Below are 17,459 nucleotides of genomic sequence, written 5' to 3'. Positions count from 1 at the left end.
CAGGGCTCCTAGGTAGAAGATATCTGGTCCTCAGTGGTTTAGGGGTGGGGAATTTAGACTTTCATAGTTCCAGGTCATAGACAAAAACTCTTTCTCTCCCTTGGACTTGCTTTAAACTCATCCATTGAATGATAAGGCGTACAATGCCAGGATGAAGGTCTGGGCCAGGGCGCAAAGGGTGAAAGAGCTGCTTTGGCCACCAGTGTTGCTCCCGAGTCTTAGAGCTTGTAACTAGGCATGTTCCTCATGGCTTCACATGATCCAGTCCAGATGTGCAAAGGTTCCACACTGTACTGTAGGGCCAAATCCAAGGTAGAAATAGAGTATTTCTTGGCCTGACACTGTCTTCATGAGCCTTTTGATTTCCCTTTCAGGGAAAGGGGAATTACAAAGAAGGTGCTCTTGGGATAAGATTCAAGTGTTTAACTCTCTGCTATAACTCACTTCATTTCCCTCTAGAGAAACGAGTCACACTAAGGTCACAGAGAGGACCGGATGAGATGACATTCAATCCCAGTTTTCCCTGGCCAGTCCTGGTTGACATCTTTCATCCCAGTCTCCTGTCCAGGTAAGTAATGGACACATCCCCGAATGTGCAAAGTGTATGATCAACCATACAGGATTAAATGCAGACCCCATAACTTGTAAGCCAATGTATTTTCTGCTTCTCTGGGCTTTTGCTGCTTTGTCTGTGCTCTATTCTCAGGATACTTCAACAAAAATTTATCACTACTCTTCAAATACATGACATTAATACAAGGACAGCAGCAGTAACTTTATGAACAGCAAATTATTTTAAAAAGACCAGTAAAAAGATATACCTAAATATGAGCTGATCAAATAAAAATCTAAACAGGTAAAATTTTTGCATTATACTGGCATTTAAAGTGCTTGTGCTATACCCAGGTCTGCTGCATCCAGAGCCTCTGCCCCAGCGGCAGACCACTGCTGATCCATACCTCCACAGGAGACACTCATACTCAAAGGCAGGTCTGGCGCAGACTCTGTGGCATCTCCTGGTGAGCCCAAGGTTTTGTTTGAGCCCTCCAAGCATCTCTGACGGGTATGGGGTTTGATTCTAAATGTAATTTCGCCCCTCCACCTGTCTTGCTGGATGTGGGGTATCCTTTTTTGGTGGGATCCTTCATTCTCCTGTCAAAGGTTGTTCAGCAGCGAGTTGTAATTTCGGAGTTCACAGGAGAAGATGAGCCCCTGACCTTCTACTCTGCCATCTTGGGTCTATCATTACAGCTGGGTGTTTACGCAGTGGGTTTTGGGGCATGGGGATACATAGATTGTCTCCATGTCTTCAGATAGTCAGATTCTCATAGGAAAAGATTAGATTGTATACTTTTAACAAAGAAAAATGCCCAAAGGATTTTATTTTTATCTTTAGGAAGAAAGGAAGACATTAAAAGGGAATTGTCATTTAAGTCATATTTTCATAGCTAATATAAAGTAATGGTAATTTTGCTATACTATATAAACATCCTGGTTGAAAATGTATATGCATATACAAACATATTGTAAATGTATATACACATACATACGTAAAATTAGTTTTAGGGATATAGATAGGATAATTTCTTTTTAAAAATATATTCATTGCTTTACATTTTTTCTTTTTGAAAAAAATATGGAAATGGAATTTCAGCTATGACCTTAATTGTGTATAAACTTGCTTCATTTATATCTAAATGAATGTTAATTTTTATATAAAATGTTTAAGTGGCTATGTATTTTTTTAATGTTTCCATATATACTTCTGTGAGAACAGAATTTCTGTGATTTTGAGTATTTTTTTTTTCTGAGAGCTTTTGAAAATTTTCTGGTGGGTAGTTAAATTTGTATACTATAATCAGTAACCAATGTCAGGAGTATTCTCAGTTGCCTATAATGTAAATAATTATTTACATAATATTACATTACAAATATTACATTACAAAATAATTAGAAGTATCATTAGCATATCTTATTTTGTGTAGCAGTTTGGCAATGACAATCAAAATTTGAATATGTAAAACTTTTAAAATGATACAACTTGCTGATGGGATTTTACCTATTACTGTTCTCAAATTCATAAAGAATAAAATATGTTAGAGATTGTAACATAACTTGAATGTCTGAAATATATATCATTAAAATAAGAATTGTAATGATAAAAAAAATCTTAACCATGTCTTCTAAAACTTTAGACTATTTTTATGACCCTGATTTCCTGTAAATTTTATTGTGACTTGGCAATACTTGCAGATTTTATAAAGTATTCTGTCTTCCTTTCAAAGTTTCTCTCCCACCACATTGTGTTCCTATAGTTCATTCTCTGAAGTCACATCAAAGACATTAAAATGTGTCACTTGCAATTTAGTTAATGTTTTCTTTAAAAACCCTGTTTGTTCAGTAATAAGGAAACTTTGATAATGAAGACGGTTAATCTAAGTGCATTTTATTAGGGGCATGTTAAGGTTAGACATTCAATGGGTAAGTGTTTAAACTCATGGGCATGTCAAAGCTCCTGGCAAGATCCACTCTGAAGGGAGGCAGACAAGGAAAGAAAATTTGGAATAAAAAGATTTCCAAATATGTTGGAAACAGTGTTCTCTAAGAAGGCCTTTGCATCTAATGTTCTTAAGTCCCATAATTGTAGTCAGGCACCATTCAGATCTTTGGACATAAACCTCAAGTTTAATAAACTAGAACAACTTATGTTCTCCTTTCTTAAATACGATGCCTGTATTTCAAGAATTATTAGTTAACAGCTAGAGTGTCTATCAAGCAAGCCAAGATTTCCATTTACACTCTCCACCAACTCTAAATTCCTCTGTATAATACCTTCAATTATAATGAACCACTTGTTCTTTATAAACAGGCTGTTATTTCATTATGATACAGGTTGTTATTCAGGAATTTAGATTCCATTTCAAACCATGTATTTCCTATGGTGTACTAATGACCTCAAAGAATATAGCATGCCATATCTAGGTCATTTAGTATCATATTTTGCATAGAGATGCTCATGACAAATGCTCCCGAAGGCAATTGACTCCTGGTGACTTCCAGAGAAGACTGTAGCCACCTGTAGGTCCTCTAAAATTATCATCTCCCTTTTGCTAAACCTGTGCTTTCCAGAGAAGTGTATCATACCAAACCAAAGCTTTGTTTTTGTGCTGGGAAACCTTCAGAACCCAGATGGGGAATAGATGAGAAGGTATGGACAGAAGCTTCTCTGGATTGTGAATAATCCTGGTGTGCTGTAGGTGTCTAGGTCTCTCCTAGTTCATGCCTCAGTGATGCACATTCTGGAGGAAGGCTAAAGTAATGCTGGCCCTGGAGCCTGACTGACCACTGAGAAAAAGTCTAATCCAAAGAGGTGGGTGATCCAGGAATATTAGAGTTTTCCATTTGAAATTTATACACACACGTGTACCGACACGCACAAAGGTAAGTAACAAAATTATCTCAGCTATGATAACCAATCGTGTGTATATGAGCAACCCTTTCCAAAACTACTTCAGTTAGCTTCCTTACCTCGTCTGCAACTTTCCATATTTCTTGATCACTCCACTGTCCATAGGGATCCAAGTTTTTTCTAAATGTTCCAGAAAAGATGAATACTTTCTATAGTAACAAAAAAAAAAGAGGAAAGCATGAATAACCTAAACATCTTTGTGTATTTCCCTTATTTTATTGTGAAATATTCGAAACAGAAAAAATATTTTAAAATAATAAAACATCCATGTACTTACCACTCAGTTTTAATTTAAAAAATTTTTATATTTGCTTGGTATCTTTTTTAAAGAAATAAAATATTATAGCTACATCTGAAACCCCTTGTGAATACTTATCTAACTTCCATGTCCTTAGGATAAAGAAACTGAGATCACTTTAAGTTGTGGGAAATTAAAATGTTTTATTCAGAGCAATATTATTATAAGCAAATATAATATAAAATTAAACAGTTAAAAATTATGCTTATGAGAATTTCCCTAGTGGTTCAGTGGTTAAGACTCCATATTTCCACAGCAGGGGACATAAGTCTCATTCCTGGTCAGGGACGTTCCACATACCGTACAGTGTGGCCAAAAAAAAAATTATGTTTATGAGTTATAATGAACTTGTTAGAACAAAATTCTTATTTTGTACCGGTATTTTCCTTGGATTTCTTTTATAATCCTACCTTCCTAAGGGATTTTGAAACTGTGTGAATTTACAGACACTCAAACACATATGTTCATATGGTGTATAAACCAAGGCACATGTGTAACTAGACAGGCACAGGAAAGGGTTACAACTTAGAAGTCAGTGAAAGAATGAAAATCAAATATTTGTGTAACTGACTGCATGTCACAGAGGGAAGGAGGGCAGACGAGATGGATGGTGCTGAGGTGGCAAACTGACAATCTAATTTCCTGTTAAGGAACACTACACAGCTATCGCCCTTGCTTGCTACATCACTGTCTACTTAAGTCTGCCTATATGAATAAAAAAAAAAATAAGAAAATCACTGTCTCATTGGGAAATGCAACAACAATAATAATATTTAGGTCTCTCTCTGTATATATGGGTGAACTGAAAAATACTTCTGATGTTAACATTCAGAAAATTTTTTTCTTTACCTTTTTTCTTTTGTCTGTGGTTAATGACACAATCAAGAGAGCTGCTAACTACATTTTTTGAATATTTAATTTTCACTAGCTGCCTTAGACTAAGACAGAATGCTCAGCACCCATCTGATCTGTGAGGAACTACAAAAGGTAAGTTGGTCCCAGATGAATGGTGTCTGTGCCTTGCCATGGCAGTCAAGTTCAAGGATAGTCCTATTGGAGACCTCATTCCCTGGGGCATAATCTATGGCTTAAGGAACAAGGTTGTTGCCAAATATCTCAGGAACCCTCTGCAGAAGGCAACAAGATTATGCTGGTATTTCTTAATTTGCATCAAATCAGTTCCTAAGGGATGCTTCCACTGCTTTACAGAAGTGAACATGAGACAATATATGACTCGTGGGCTCATAAGAGGTGATGGATATATTTTTGGTATATCCTCCTCCAAGCTCCCAAGTAAATGAAAGCAATGTCCAAATAAGCTAAAGAGAACAGACAATGTATGCTATTGAGAGATTCTGATGAAGAGAATTAAATAAGAAGTGGCTCTGGGAATGCCAATTTATTACTGAAGCAATCAGGTTTATTTAGTATCTACAGTTCAAAGGCTTGCCAATGGAATTTTGCCATTTACTGTCTTTCACACACTTTCTTTTAATGTTTTCTTTATATGAAAGTTTCTAGCATTACTGAGAAAGATGTGAAATAACAACTGTAAGGGTTTATGAAGTATCAAACAATGCATCACTTCACTAAAGTTATCCTACCAGGAACTCAGAGGCTACAACAGAGTCTATGGCCGGCTTACCACAGGCCAGATAAGACTCTTTACATGTGTTGTCTCTTTTTATCTTCATATAAATGTAATGAGACAGATCTTACTGCTGTTCATGAAGAAATCACACTTGGGACAAGTTAAGTGACTAGCCCAAGGTTACTGAGCTAGTAGTTGTAGAGTTGGAATTCAAACCTTTAGAGTGCTCCGCAAATTCATAGCAAAATGCCTCAAGTCCTGGGCAGACCAGTTTTGATTCCTGGTCTGGAGCTTAGGAAAGATTAAAGGTTGGGCAGAAGCAGCCCAGTGGGTCCATAAAGAGCCCATTTGCACTCAGCAGCACAGTTGTCAATTCAAGCAGTGCTATCCATCCCTCAAGCCACAGGCTCAGTACCCACACTGTGAATTGAGAGTTTAGCTTTCTCTTCCTATGCAAGTCCTGATTCAAAGGCTTTTATTTGGGCTACAGTGTCCTTGTAACTTTCATGGAGACTTACGTATCCAATGGAACAGCACAATATGAAATCTTACTTTGGCCAAATGGAAAAATGTCAATGTTCTGGAGGACCATAGGTAGAGGCTGAAGGTATTATAACATCAAAGCAAACACAGAAGTTTGTTAAGGGCAAGGTGCGTTGCGCAGATGCTGTGACAAAGCAGCTCTTGCCCGGCGAGTGTACCTATGAACAAGAACCCAATCTTTTTAAGTTTCAATGTTACCGTAAAATGGGGGAGATGTCACATTTTTCGATTTTCTAAAATCTACTCTACCCCTGGGCTTTTCCATTTTGACAGATAGTACCTTTATTTTGAAAATGAAAGCCACTCAGTCATGTCTGACTCTTTGTGAACCCATGGACTGTAGAACAGTGATCAATGCAAAGAAATAGAGGAAAACAATAGAATGGGAAAGACTAGAGATCTCTTCAAGAAAATTAGAGATACCAAGGGAACATATCATGCAAAGATGAGCACAATAAAGGATAGAAATGGTATGGACCTAACAGAAGCAGAAGATATTAAGAAGAAGTGGCAAGAATACACAGAAGAACTATACAAAAAAGACCTTCACAACCCAGATAATCATGATAGTGTGATCACTCAACTAGAGCCAGACATCCTCGATTGTGAAGTCAAGTGGGACTTAGGAAGCATCACTATGCACAAAGCTAGTGGAGGTGATGGAATTCCAGTTGAGCTATTTCAAATCCTAAAAGATGATGATGTGAAAGTGCTGCACTCAATATATCAGCAAATTTGGAAAACTCAGCAGTGGCCACAGGACTGGAAAAGGTCAGTTTTCATTCCAATCCCAAAGAAACGCAATGCCAAAGAATGTTCAAACTACCACACAATTGGAGTTATTTCACATGCTAGTAAAGTAATGGTCAAAATTCTCTAAGCCAGGCTTCAACAATACGTGAACCATGAACTTCCAGATGATCAAGCTGGATTTAGAAACGCAGAGGAACCAGACATCAAATGGCCAATATCTGTTGGATCATTACAAAAGCAAGAGAGTTCCTGAAAAACATCTACTTTTGCTTTACTGACTATGCCAAAGCCTTTGACTGTGTGGATCACAATAAACTGTGGAAAATTCTGAAAGAGATGGGAATACCAGACCACCTGACCTGCCTCTTGAGAAATCTGTATGCAGGTCAGGAAGCAACAGTTAGAACTGGACATGGATAACAGACTGGTTCTAAATAGGAAAAGGAGTATGTCATGGCTGTATATTTTCACCCTGCTTATTTAACTTATATGTAGAGTACATCATGAGAAACAGTGGACTGGAAGAAACACAAGCTGGAATCAAGATTGCCGGGAGAAATATCAATAACCTCAGACATGCAGATGATAAAACACTTATGGCAGAAAGCAAAGAAGAATGAAAGAGTCTCTTGATGAAAGTGAAGGAGGAGAGTGAAAAAGTTGGCTTAAAACTCAACATTCAGAAAATGAAGATTATTGCACTTCATGGCAAATAGATGGGGAAACAATGAGAGACTATTTTTTTGAGCTCCAAAATCACTGCAGATGGTGACTGCAGCCATGAAATTAAAAGGTGCTTGCTCCTTCGAAGAAAAATTATGACCAACATAGATAGCATATTAAAAAGCAGAGAAATTACTTTGCCAACGAAGGTCCATCTAGTCAAAGCTATGGTTTTTCCAGTAGTCATGTATGGATGTGAGAGTTGAACTAAAAGATAGTTGAGCACCAAAGAATTGATGCTTCTGAACTGTGGTGTTGGAGAAGTCTCTTGAGAGTCCCTTGGATTGCAAAGAGATCCAACCAGTCCATCCTAAAGGAAATCAGTCCTGAATATTCATTGGAAGGACTGATGCTGAAGCTGAAACTCCAATAGTTTGACCACTTGATATGAAGAAATGACTCAGTGGAAAAGACCCTGATGCTGGGAAAGATTGAAGGCGTGTGGAGAAGGGGATGACAGAGGATGAGATGGTTGAATAGTTATCACCGACTCAATAGACATGAGTTTGAGTAAACTCCAGGATTTGGACAGGGAGGCCTAGCGTACTGCAGTCCATGGGGTTGCAAAGAACCAGACCATAACTCAGCAATTGAACTGAACTGAACTGGACTGTAGCCCTCTAGGCTCCTCTGTCCATGGAATTCTCCATGCCAGAATACTGGAGTGGGTAGCTGGTCCCTTCTCCATGGGATTTTCCCAACCCAGGGATAGAACTCAGGTCTCCCACATTGCAGGTGGAGTTTTAACAATTTAAGCCATCATGGAAGCCCTTCATTTTATCAATCCATAAAATTCAGAGTTATGCATGACTTATCTTTCTCCCTGATTATCCCAAAAGGAATTAATCATCAGTCCTGTGGATTGTTTACCCAATATATCTCAAAGCCATTTATTTCTTTATCACTTCGGCTACCACATAGTTCAAGCCACCAGCATCTTTCTCTGAACACTGTAAGAATCTCCTATTTCCTTGCTTTAGAAACCAAAGAAATCACAATCAATATAAACTGGATCATGTCATTAACCTTTTAAAAAAACCTTCAGTGGGGACTTCCCTGGTAGGTCCAGTGGTTAAGAATCTGTCTGCCAGTGCAGGGGACATGGGTCCGATCCCTGGTCCAGGAAGATCCCTCAGGGAAAATAAGCCTGTGCACTACAAGCACTGAGCTCCAATACTGGAACTACTGAAGCCTGCATCCCCTAGCTCCTGTGCTCTGCAACAAGAGAAGCCACCTCAATGAGAAGCCCATGAACAGCAGCTAGAGAGTAGCCTCCACTCGCCGCAACTAGAGAAAGCCTGAATGCAATAATGAAGATCCAACAGGGTCAAAAATAAACAAATTTTTTAAATTAAAAAAAAAGAAAACCTTCAATGGTTTTCCATTACATTCAGGGCAAAATGTAAAACCCTTAAGATGACCTACAGATCCACCATTGTACAACCTCTTTCACCTTGTCTGGCTCATCCAGTGCTTTGTCCACTCCACTCCCTTTTTCACTCCAGCCACCTGGCTTTCTTTCAATTCCTCAGTTCACTTCACACGTTCTATCCTTCCTGCATGGGAATCTCATCTCCTGTCTTCTTCCTATGGCCAACTGTATTTTTCAGGTCTCAAGTTCAATGTCACTTCCTCAGAGAATCTCTCTTGATTCTTAAAACCAAATAAGGTCCCTCAATATAGGATATCATAATATCTATACTTTACTTTCACAGCTTACAGTGAATATTATTAATAAAATTAAATATGTATTATGAGCATTTTGTTTTTAACGTCTGACTCTTCTCCTAGACCATGGTTGCTGTGTAACCTGTCATTAGCAAACAGGCTTTACATGGTGTATGCTCAGTAAATATTGTCTGAAGAAATAAATGGGCCGATGGGAACATCAGAAGTAAAATTATGAAAATATCAATAGAGTTCAGCAAATATTATTTTTCTTCCTTATGGAAAAATAGCTAACAAAACCCAGTGTCTTTAAATGAATAATAATAACAGCCCATTAAAGCTTTCATGTTTCTTTGTAACAGCTTGAGAAAAGGTACACCTTTTTCACAGTAGCCTGATAATTTACATGTAATATTTATCAAACATATGGCAACATTTACTTATATGCAAAATAGATACATATTCAAAATTATGAAGGAAGAAAGTTATTTGTTGAAACTAGACTAAGCCTTGGTGGCTCAGTTGGTAAAGAATCTGCTTGCAATGCAGAAGGCCTGGGTTTGATCCCTGGGTCAGGAAGAACCCCTGGAGAAGGGAAAAGCTACCCACTCCAGTATTCTTGCCTGGAGAATTCCATGGACAGAAGAGACTGGCGGGCTACTGTCTATGGGATCGCAAAGAGTCAAACACAACTGAGTGACTAACACTTTAACTTTTCAATTTCAGACATCCAAAAATTTTAGATGTAGTGGAATTGATACCATGCTTCCCTAGTGACTCAGATGGTAAAGAACTTGCATGCAATGAGGGAGACCTGGATTCGATCCCTGGAGGAGGAGGAGGGCATGGCAAACCCCCAGAGGAGGGCATGGCAACCCACTCCAGGATTCTTGCCTGGAGAAACCCATGGACAGATGAGCCTGACGGTCTACTGTCCATAGGATCGCAAAGAGTCAGACACGACTAAAGCGACTAAACATGATGTGACATGACAAATTTTATAGGTCTTTTGTTTAAAATTTATAGTCTAGCACTAAAATAGTATCAATACTTTCATTTTAACTTTAAAGAAAAGTTAGAGTAGTTCAGTCAGAATTCAATTTCATACAGTTAATCAAACATGCCACTCTAGTCTTATAAATAGTATCTGGCACTCACTTGTTTCTGAGGGGTGCCAGTGGGTATCTTATTGTTTTCTATACTACTGAAATTTGTGTTCCAACAAACTCATCTCTAAAGGTGAGATGTCCTTGGAGGTCACTTATGTCCTTTCCCTAGTGTATGAATGAAACAGCCAGAGTCCTGAGAAGTTATATGGTTTGACCAAGGTGGCACAGTCTGACTGTGCAGCAAAAAAAAAAAAAATTGAAACTATAAATCACAATGATCTGCTACCTCTCTTTCAAGAAAGTGTTCAGCAGTAGGAAAATCAGAATGTACAAATATTTGATGTTTATTTAATGTCCTGTATGTACACTTTGGCCACCTTATGCGAAGAGCTGACTCATTGGAAAAGACCCTGATGCTGGGAGGGATTGGAGGCAGGAGGAAAAGGGGACGACAGAGGATGAGATGGCTGGATGGCATCACCGACTCGATGCATGTGAGTTTGAGTGAACTCTGGGAGTTGGCGATGGACAGGGAGGCCTGGAGTGCTGCGATTCATGGGGTCGCTAAGAGTCAGACACGACTGAGCGAGTGAACTGAACTGAACTGATGTACACTACAAACAGCAATACTTGGGACTCAAGGAAGAACAAAGAGAACACCATCGGTCACCACCTGACTTATCTCTTCCCTGAAGCTCACTCCTCAACCACTCAACTGGAGATGGCAAGCCTGGGTGGAATGCTCGGAGCTGGTCAAGCATCACAGCAACAGGTATCATGCTTTAGTCTTGGATGTCAGATGAAAAACAAAAAAGGATTTGGCTTCTGTGGTTACTAAATGTACGATAAATTAAATAAGTGGGAGGAATGACTTATCTTTAAGAATATAGTATTGTTTTGTTTTGGCTCAGAAGGGAAATATGTATATGTATAGTACATGAAGTCACTTCAGCCATGTCTGACTCTATGTGACCCTATGGACTACAGCTCACCAGACTCCTCTATGCAAGGGATTCTCCAGGCAAGAATACTGGAGTGGGTTGACATGCCCTCCTCCAGGGAATCTTCCTGACTTAGGGATCAAACCCGAGATTCTTATATCTCCTAAACTGACAGGCAGGTTCTTTACCACTAGTACGAAACTGTGAAGCCTACATATATACATACCTTCATACATATATATATGTGTATATATACACATATGTACAAAGACCATATATAGCTTCATTAAAATGTGATCCAGATTCTTATAAGCATCACAGTGTCTGTGAGCTCACCTTTTGGCAATGTCTGCAAAACTCCATTATAAGTTAAATTTGTACAATTAAAATCCATCCAATATGAACAAATCAAGATCCTAAGGTGGCATTACAGAACGTCTAAAAATAAATGCTGCTTTGCTTTTAGGAACATCGAGTAACAAAAAGTAGGTGAATTATATTGGTCAAAAGTGTTTAAGGTTGATAAAAATAACTATAATTTTGATTATAAATCATTTATTTGTATATATATGACAACTTATGTTCAAATTATGTTTCTGTAAAGTCATTTTTCACAACATTTTACACTACAGTGTTTTAATATACACTTTCAGAAATAACATCAAAACATGATTTCCAGATCTGACCAAATTACCATAAATTTCCAATTTTTAGGCTCAGAAACAGTACAATTATGTTGTATTAATACCCAGACTAGTCATTTTCCTTTTCTCCCTTAAATTCGGCACTCCACGCCCAATGCTCTACGTCCTATTCACTTTAGTTCAGGCTCTTACACATCACAGCTAGGGGGTTTCTGAGCCCATCTCCCTGCTCCCTGTCCTGCCTACTGAAATCCACTGTCCACTAGCTGCTAGCATGGCATACTCTTCTGCTGCCCTTTACCACCTACCTCCCAGCTCAAGAAGACTCAACCCACTCCTCACTAGACCACTTTAGTACGAATCAAGTCTCCCTCTTTCTCCTAATGCTTCCTAACAGATGGTCTTCTCTCCCCATTGTCCCCCAACTCTTATTCTAGTTGTCATCTCTGTAGTGGCTTATAATATGCCTCTCTGGGGTCCTGGAATATCCTCTCCACAACTCCCTGCCACACACGTTTCTAAAACCAAGACATTTTATGACCCTTTAAGGCCCACTTTCATCATCATGTTCTCTGTGAAACTGTCAATACTTATTCATTCATTTCCTTTCCAATACATAAATGAAAGAGACATGAATCCCTATTCTCAAGGAACTATAAATAAAAGTAACAACTAGAACAACAGAGTGTATTGTATTGTACTTAACACATGCCAGGAAGTAGTTTAAGTACTTCAACTTATTTGAAGTTGAAGTTCCTTTACCCATTTAATCCTCATAAACCCCCAGTAAAGTAGTTACTACCATTATACCCATTTTACAGACAAGGAAATTGAGGCTCGGAGAAATTAAATAACTTGCCAAAGATTATAATACTAGTAAAATACAGATCCAGGCAGAACCACAACCTGTTGGAAATGACAGCAAGCATTTCATGACTCAGCCAAAAAATGTGGGTAATGAGTCCTACCATGCAAGCTATTGTATGTGCTATATAAGAGATAGAAAAAACAGTAAGAGGAAAAAAAAAATCTATGTTTTATTTTGCATTTCTACTACAGCCTTCTTGCTAATCTTCTGATTGCTTATGACTTCATGTTTAAATCTGCTTCCTTAACTAGAATGTCTACAAAGTGTTTACAATACTGGGTGGAAATTAAATAAATACATAAATAATTCCAATATAAGACATAGAGAAGTGCCAGGAGAGATTTATAAACAAAGTTCTCGATCCCACTTGGGACTGGGATGCGGGAGTGGAGAGTTGGGGTTAGAGTCAGGCTTAAAGGGAGAAGGGAAGGAGCTAGAAAAGGCTACCTGGTAGAGTTAATCTCTGAGATGCCAAAGTGACTCAGCTGAAGAAAGATCATCTCAGACAGAGGAAATGCAGGGACAGAGGAATGAGCGAGAAAACTGAGGTATCTCCCATGGCACAAGTCCTGCTTGACTGAAACTTAAAAGCGCCAGGTGTGAAGAGTGGTGGACCTGACTAGAAAGCTTGTTGAAACCAGATTATCAGGGACCTAAACCGCAAATGGAAAAATCTGGACATTATTTGTGAAGAAAGGGGTGTCCTAGAAGGTTTTTGACTTGACAAAGCACAGAGCTGGAATGGTGCTGTAAAACATTTACTTTGTGTGCAATAGAAAATTTAAGAAGATGAGAAAAGCACAGTGGGAGCAAAAGATGGAAGGATACAGTTTGTGATGGAAGCAGCCATGACAGAGCTTGGAGCTGGATTCTCTCTCAGCATGTGAATGATTCTCTCATTGTTCACCACTACACTTAATTACCTCTATTTATCATTTTGGCTTCTTCCTCTGATCCCTGACTTAAGCAATGAGTTCTCACTGAAAGTTCATGGGCTGGACTGAGACCTCAATATCTTATACTGTAAGTACAGAACCCATGGTACTTATTATCATTTAAAGCATGTGGAAGTAGTTTAATGACTAAGTATTAAATTGTTAATTACTGTGAAATTGAATGAGAAGTGCTGCACATACAATATCATTGTTCAGCTCTACAGATACATGATTTGACCCTATCTGATAGCCCTCATAGCAAAAGATACTACGCTGTGTTGGTATAGATTATTTTCAGATCAAAGAGTCTCACTGCAGGAGTAGGCTGAGTCATCCCCTAATAATAGTTTGCAGCCTTTCAAATTTGTATCTGAAGCTCTAAAAATTAACTTATTTTTCTGCTTTTCTTGAATTAAGTGATTAACAAGGTTCAAGGTGAATGAACAATTTTAAGTCTTGGTATTCAACTGGCTAAGTCAATGGGATCTGACAATAGGCCTCATTGTCTCCTCTTCATGCTCTCAGAGCTTAGAGGGTAAAGTAGAACAAATTCAAAAAGGCGCCACCTCAAATGTACACAATGTACTGTTTTCTACGCTGGTACCTTTTCTAAGATTTCTAGCTACAGGAAGAAAGAACACACACACGCGCGTGCACACACACACACACACACAGAGTAAGAACTTGCCAAAACTAAAGACATCTTGTGATTCCACAGCTGATATTTCAGGATCACTTTGAGGGAGAGGAAAGTTTCCTGTTCAAAGTTTCCTGTTTCATGTATCTGGATACAAATGACTAACTGACCTAGAGATCTCTGATATCTCAAGTGTCAGAGGTCTTGGGGAACTATGGCCTTGCAAGGTCAAGAAGACAGAAGAGGGGAAAAAAGATGGAAAAGCAAAGAAAAATACTTCCTGGATTTTTAATTTCTTCCTGCTGCTTTTTAAAGATCAAACTCTAGGAAAGAAAAAAAAAATTGCTTAATTTGAACTTTTAAAGGAAAGTTGGGAAAATAAAAGCATCTCTTGATTTGGATGTTAAAAAGGTCTGAGGAGTTTGCCCTCTTTCTCTCTTGGGCATTCATTTATCATTCTCAAGATGTCACTATAGAAGAAATAATACTTTCTGTCCTACAGACATCCTTGTGATACTGGAAGACTGTCCCAGAAACCAGGGTTGTAAACATGTATATTGAGAAACATTTATTATTAGCATGATCACACATTTATAAAGGCATAGCTTAAAGTATTTCTTGTTTAGTTTATAATAAAACTTGATGCCATGGAAGAGGGGAAAAGAAGTTTGGAAGATTCATGTTGACAGAAAGTCAAGATAAAAAATTTTCATAACTCTAGCCTTCTTAGTTTTCCTCCATACTTTACATATTTGGGTTCCTAAATAGAACATGTGCGTGCTCAGTAACTCAGTCATGCACAACTCTTTGCAATCCCGTGAACAGGGGCCTGCCAGGCTCTTCTGTCCATGGGATTTCCCAGGCAATAAAACTGGAGTGGGTTGTTATTTCCTTCTCTAGGGGATCCTCCCAGCCTAGGGATGGAACTTGCATCACTTTCGACCCCTGCATTGGCACCCGGATTCTTTCCTACTGTACCACCTGAGAAGCCCTAAATAGAACATACAATAAAACAAAAATCTCTCTATCACAAGTGAGATAAACAAAGGACTCCCAATGAAATGAAATTATTTCTTAGAGCTTTGGTTACTCTAACAAGCAGATCTGTATAAACAAGAACAACAAAGAAGAACAAAAGCTTCACTATTGTCGTTTAAAATTGGATCAGAAAACAGAGAGTCAATTGAATGGCAGTGCTTCTTAGACAACCAGATTCTATCCCCAGCTCTTCAACATTGTTATCTTGCCTAATGCTGTCACCACGGGATACTTGTATTCCCAGGGTTTCTTCATCTTCACACCCACTAACAATCCCTCTTTTTTTCCTGAAGAAACAATACTGTTTTTCAAAAGTTCAACCAGGATGAAGCTTCTGGCACCATGACAAAGTCTAGACAAATGAATTAAAAGCATCTGTCTAGCAGTCACAATATTTAGTGCCTCATTAGATGAAAGGGGAAAATGTTCCACAGAGGTAATCTATCAGGAAATACAAGCCATTTTCTCTGGTTAGATTTGTAGTCCATCTACCCAGAGATGCTCCTGGCATTTTAATTTTGTGTTTAAAGCAGAGAATTGTTAGAACCATGGTAGTGGAATGGACTTAGTGCCCATTAGTACAAAGAGATCATAAAACAGAGACTATATCCATAGAGATGAGAACAAATACTAGTAGACATACAGTTCATGCCTTTCAGACTTGGTCCCAGTAAAGACATTTCTTGGTTTCCATTAAGGTCATTGAAAAATGGAACTATTGCTATTTCTTACATAATTAAAAAGCCCTTTTGCATAATAACACAGATAGAATGATACTAAACCAGTGAGGCTGAAGATCCTTTGTAACCCAAATCAAAGAGTGACATTTTTGAAAAAAAGCTACAGATTAATCCGACATGGTTCATTCTATTCAAAGAACAGAAAACAATCATTACATTTTCTATTTTCAATTCCACTATATAATGCTTCCGAGTTTGTTATTTCAGCAGCATACTTCACTTGCAAAACATTTCTCAATCTGCTGTGATTGCTAACTTGGAGACCATTGAGGCAGGAATAAAAAAAGTTGCTAAGTACAAAAGCCCCATGTTCCTACTCTGGCTTATATCTTCTGAAAAAGCTATCAAAGTTATTAATATTTTAACAACTGTATGTCAGAGAATTCCAAACTTCTAGAAATACTTTTACTCCCTATAAAAAGACTGCATAACAGAAAATAAAGACAGCAATACAAAGGGAATATGTTTTGCAGGGAAATGTGAATTTATTGAGTTCAAGTGTCAAATAATGGGAAAATGTACTTAGTTTTTTTACTAGTTAAGTCTTTCTGTATTGCTTACCTGTGGTATGACTCCAAAGGCCTTCCTCCATTGTTGCAAAGTAATTGAATCCCAAGACACACCATCTATTTGGATTTCTCCTTTGGTATTCAGCAGTCTCAAAAAAGCCAGTAACAAAGTGCTCTTCCCTGATCCAGTTCTTCCCAAGAGGCCCACCTAGAATATTAGAGTGATGGAATTACTCCTGTGACACATAGATACAATACCATAAATGCAATCTGATATTATACATGAATTTTAAAAACCCATGGAAAACATTTTTTTTTAATCATCACCCAGGAAGTCTCACTTATTCATTCAAAACTTTGTACATACTTCCAATTCTGATTAAAACTGATTTGGAACACAGCAACTCTGGAAGACAATATAGAAACTGGCCATAAGGGACTGGATCCCTGATGCCGAGTTCATTTATCTCTGATTTTTACTAATGGCAAAAAGGTTAAAATAAGGTCCATTTCACATCGAAGAAAACAAAGGGTGTCTTAAAGCACATAATTTTTGAGAATGGGATCAAGCCAGAAGCAGAGACCTACAGCTTGATCTGCTGCTGCTGCTGCTAAGTCGCTTCAGTCGTGTCCAACTCTGTGCGACCCCATAGATGGCAGCCCGTGAGGCTCCCCCGTCCCTAGTCAAATGTGAATACAAGCTTGAAGATGAATAAATCCACAGGAGTTCTAACATTCATATACTGTCCATAATAAAATAGGTGAAGGCCAAGTTCAGGCCTGACAAGACGCAATAAATTCAGTGAGCTACACATTATCTCAAAAGACAGGTTGGGCCTTGCCACTTCTCAGTGGGTAAGTACCTGGACAGTTGTCAAATCAACTTCTTCCATCCATTCTGATTGGCAAGAACAGAATTTTAGGAAGCAAAAGGGATATTAAGGGAAAGAGAAAAAATAACCTGTTCCTGTGACTTAAAGACTCTACGAACAC

The 17,459-nt window shown here is 38.3% G+C and overlaps 1 protein-coding gene across 4 annotated transcripts in view; it reads right to left on the bottom strand.

Moving 5' to 3' along the window:
- The window catches only part of CFTR (CF transmembrane conductance regulator), a 264,214-nt gene that overhangs the window by 11,425 nt on the left and 235,330 nt on the right, over nt 1-17,459 (bottom strand). For all 4 annotated transcript variants that reach the window (XM_086396784.1, XM_086396783.1, XM_086396785.1 and 1 more), the window contains exons 23-24: nt 16,519-16,674; nt 3,529-3,618 (exon numbers count right to left, since the gene is read on the bottom strand). In XM_086396784.1, coding sequence (XP_086252910.1) covers nt 3,529-3,618; nt 16,519-16,674 — 246 coding nt within the window. The remainder of the gene's footprint in view (nt 1-3,528; nt 3,619-16,518; nt 16,675-17,459) is intronic.

This window comes from Bos grunniens, chromosome 4 (genome assembly GCF_055505025.1).
Source record: "Bos grunniens cultivar Pamir isolate PY7600 chromosome 4, Bosgru_T2T1.0, whole genome shotgun sequence".
Lineage (NCBI taxonomy): Eukaryota > Metazoa > Chordata > Mammalia > Artiodactyla > Bovidae > Bos > Bos grunniens.
This window is presented reverse-complemented; position numbering and strand designations above follow the sequence as displayed.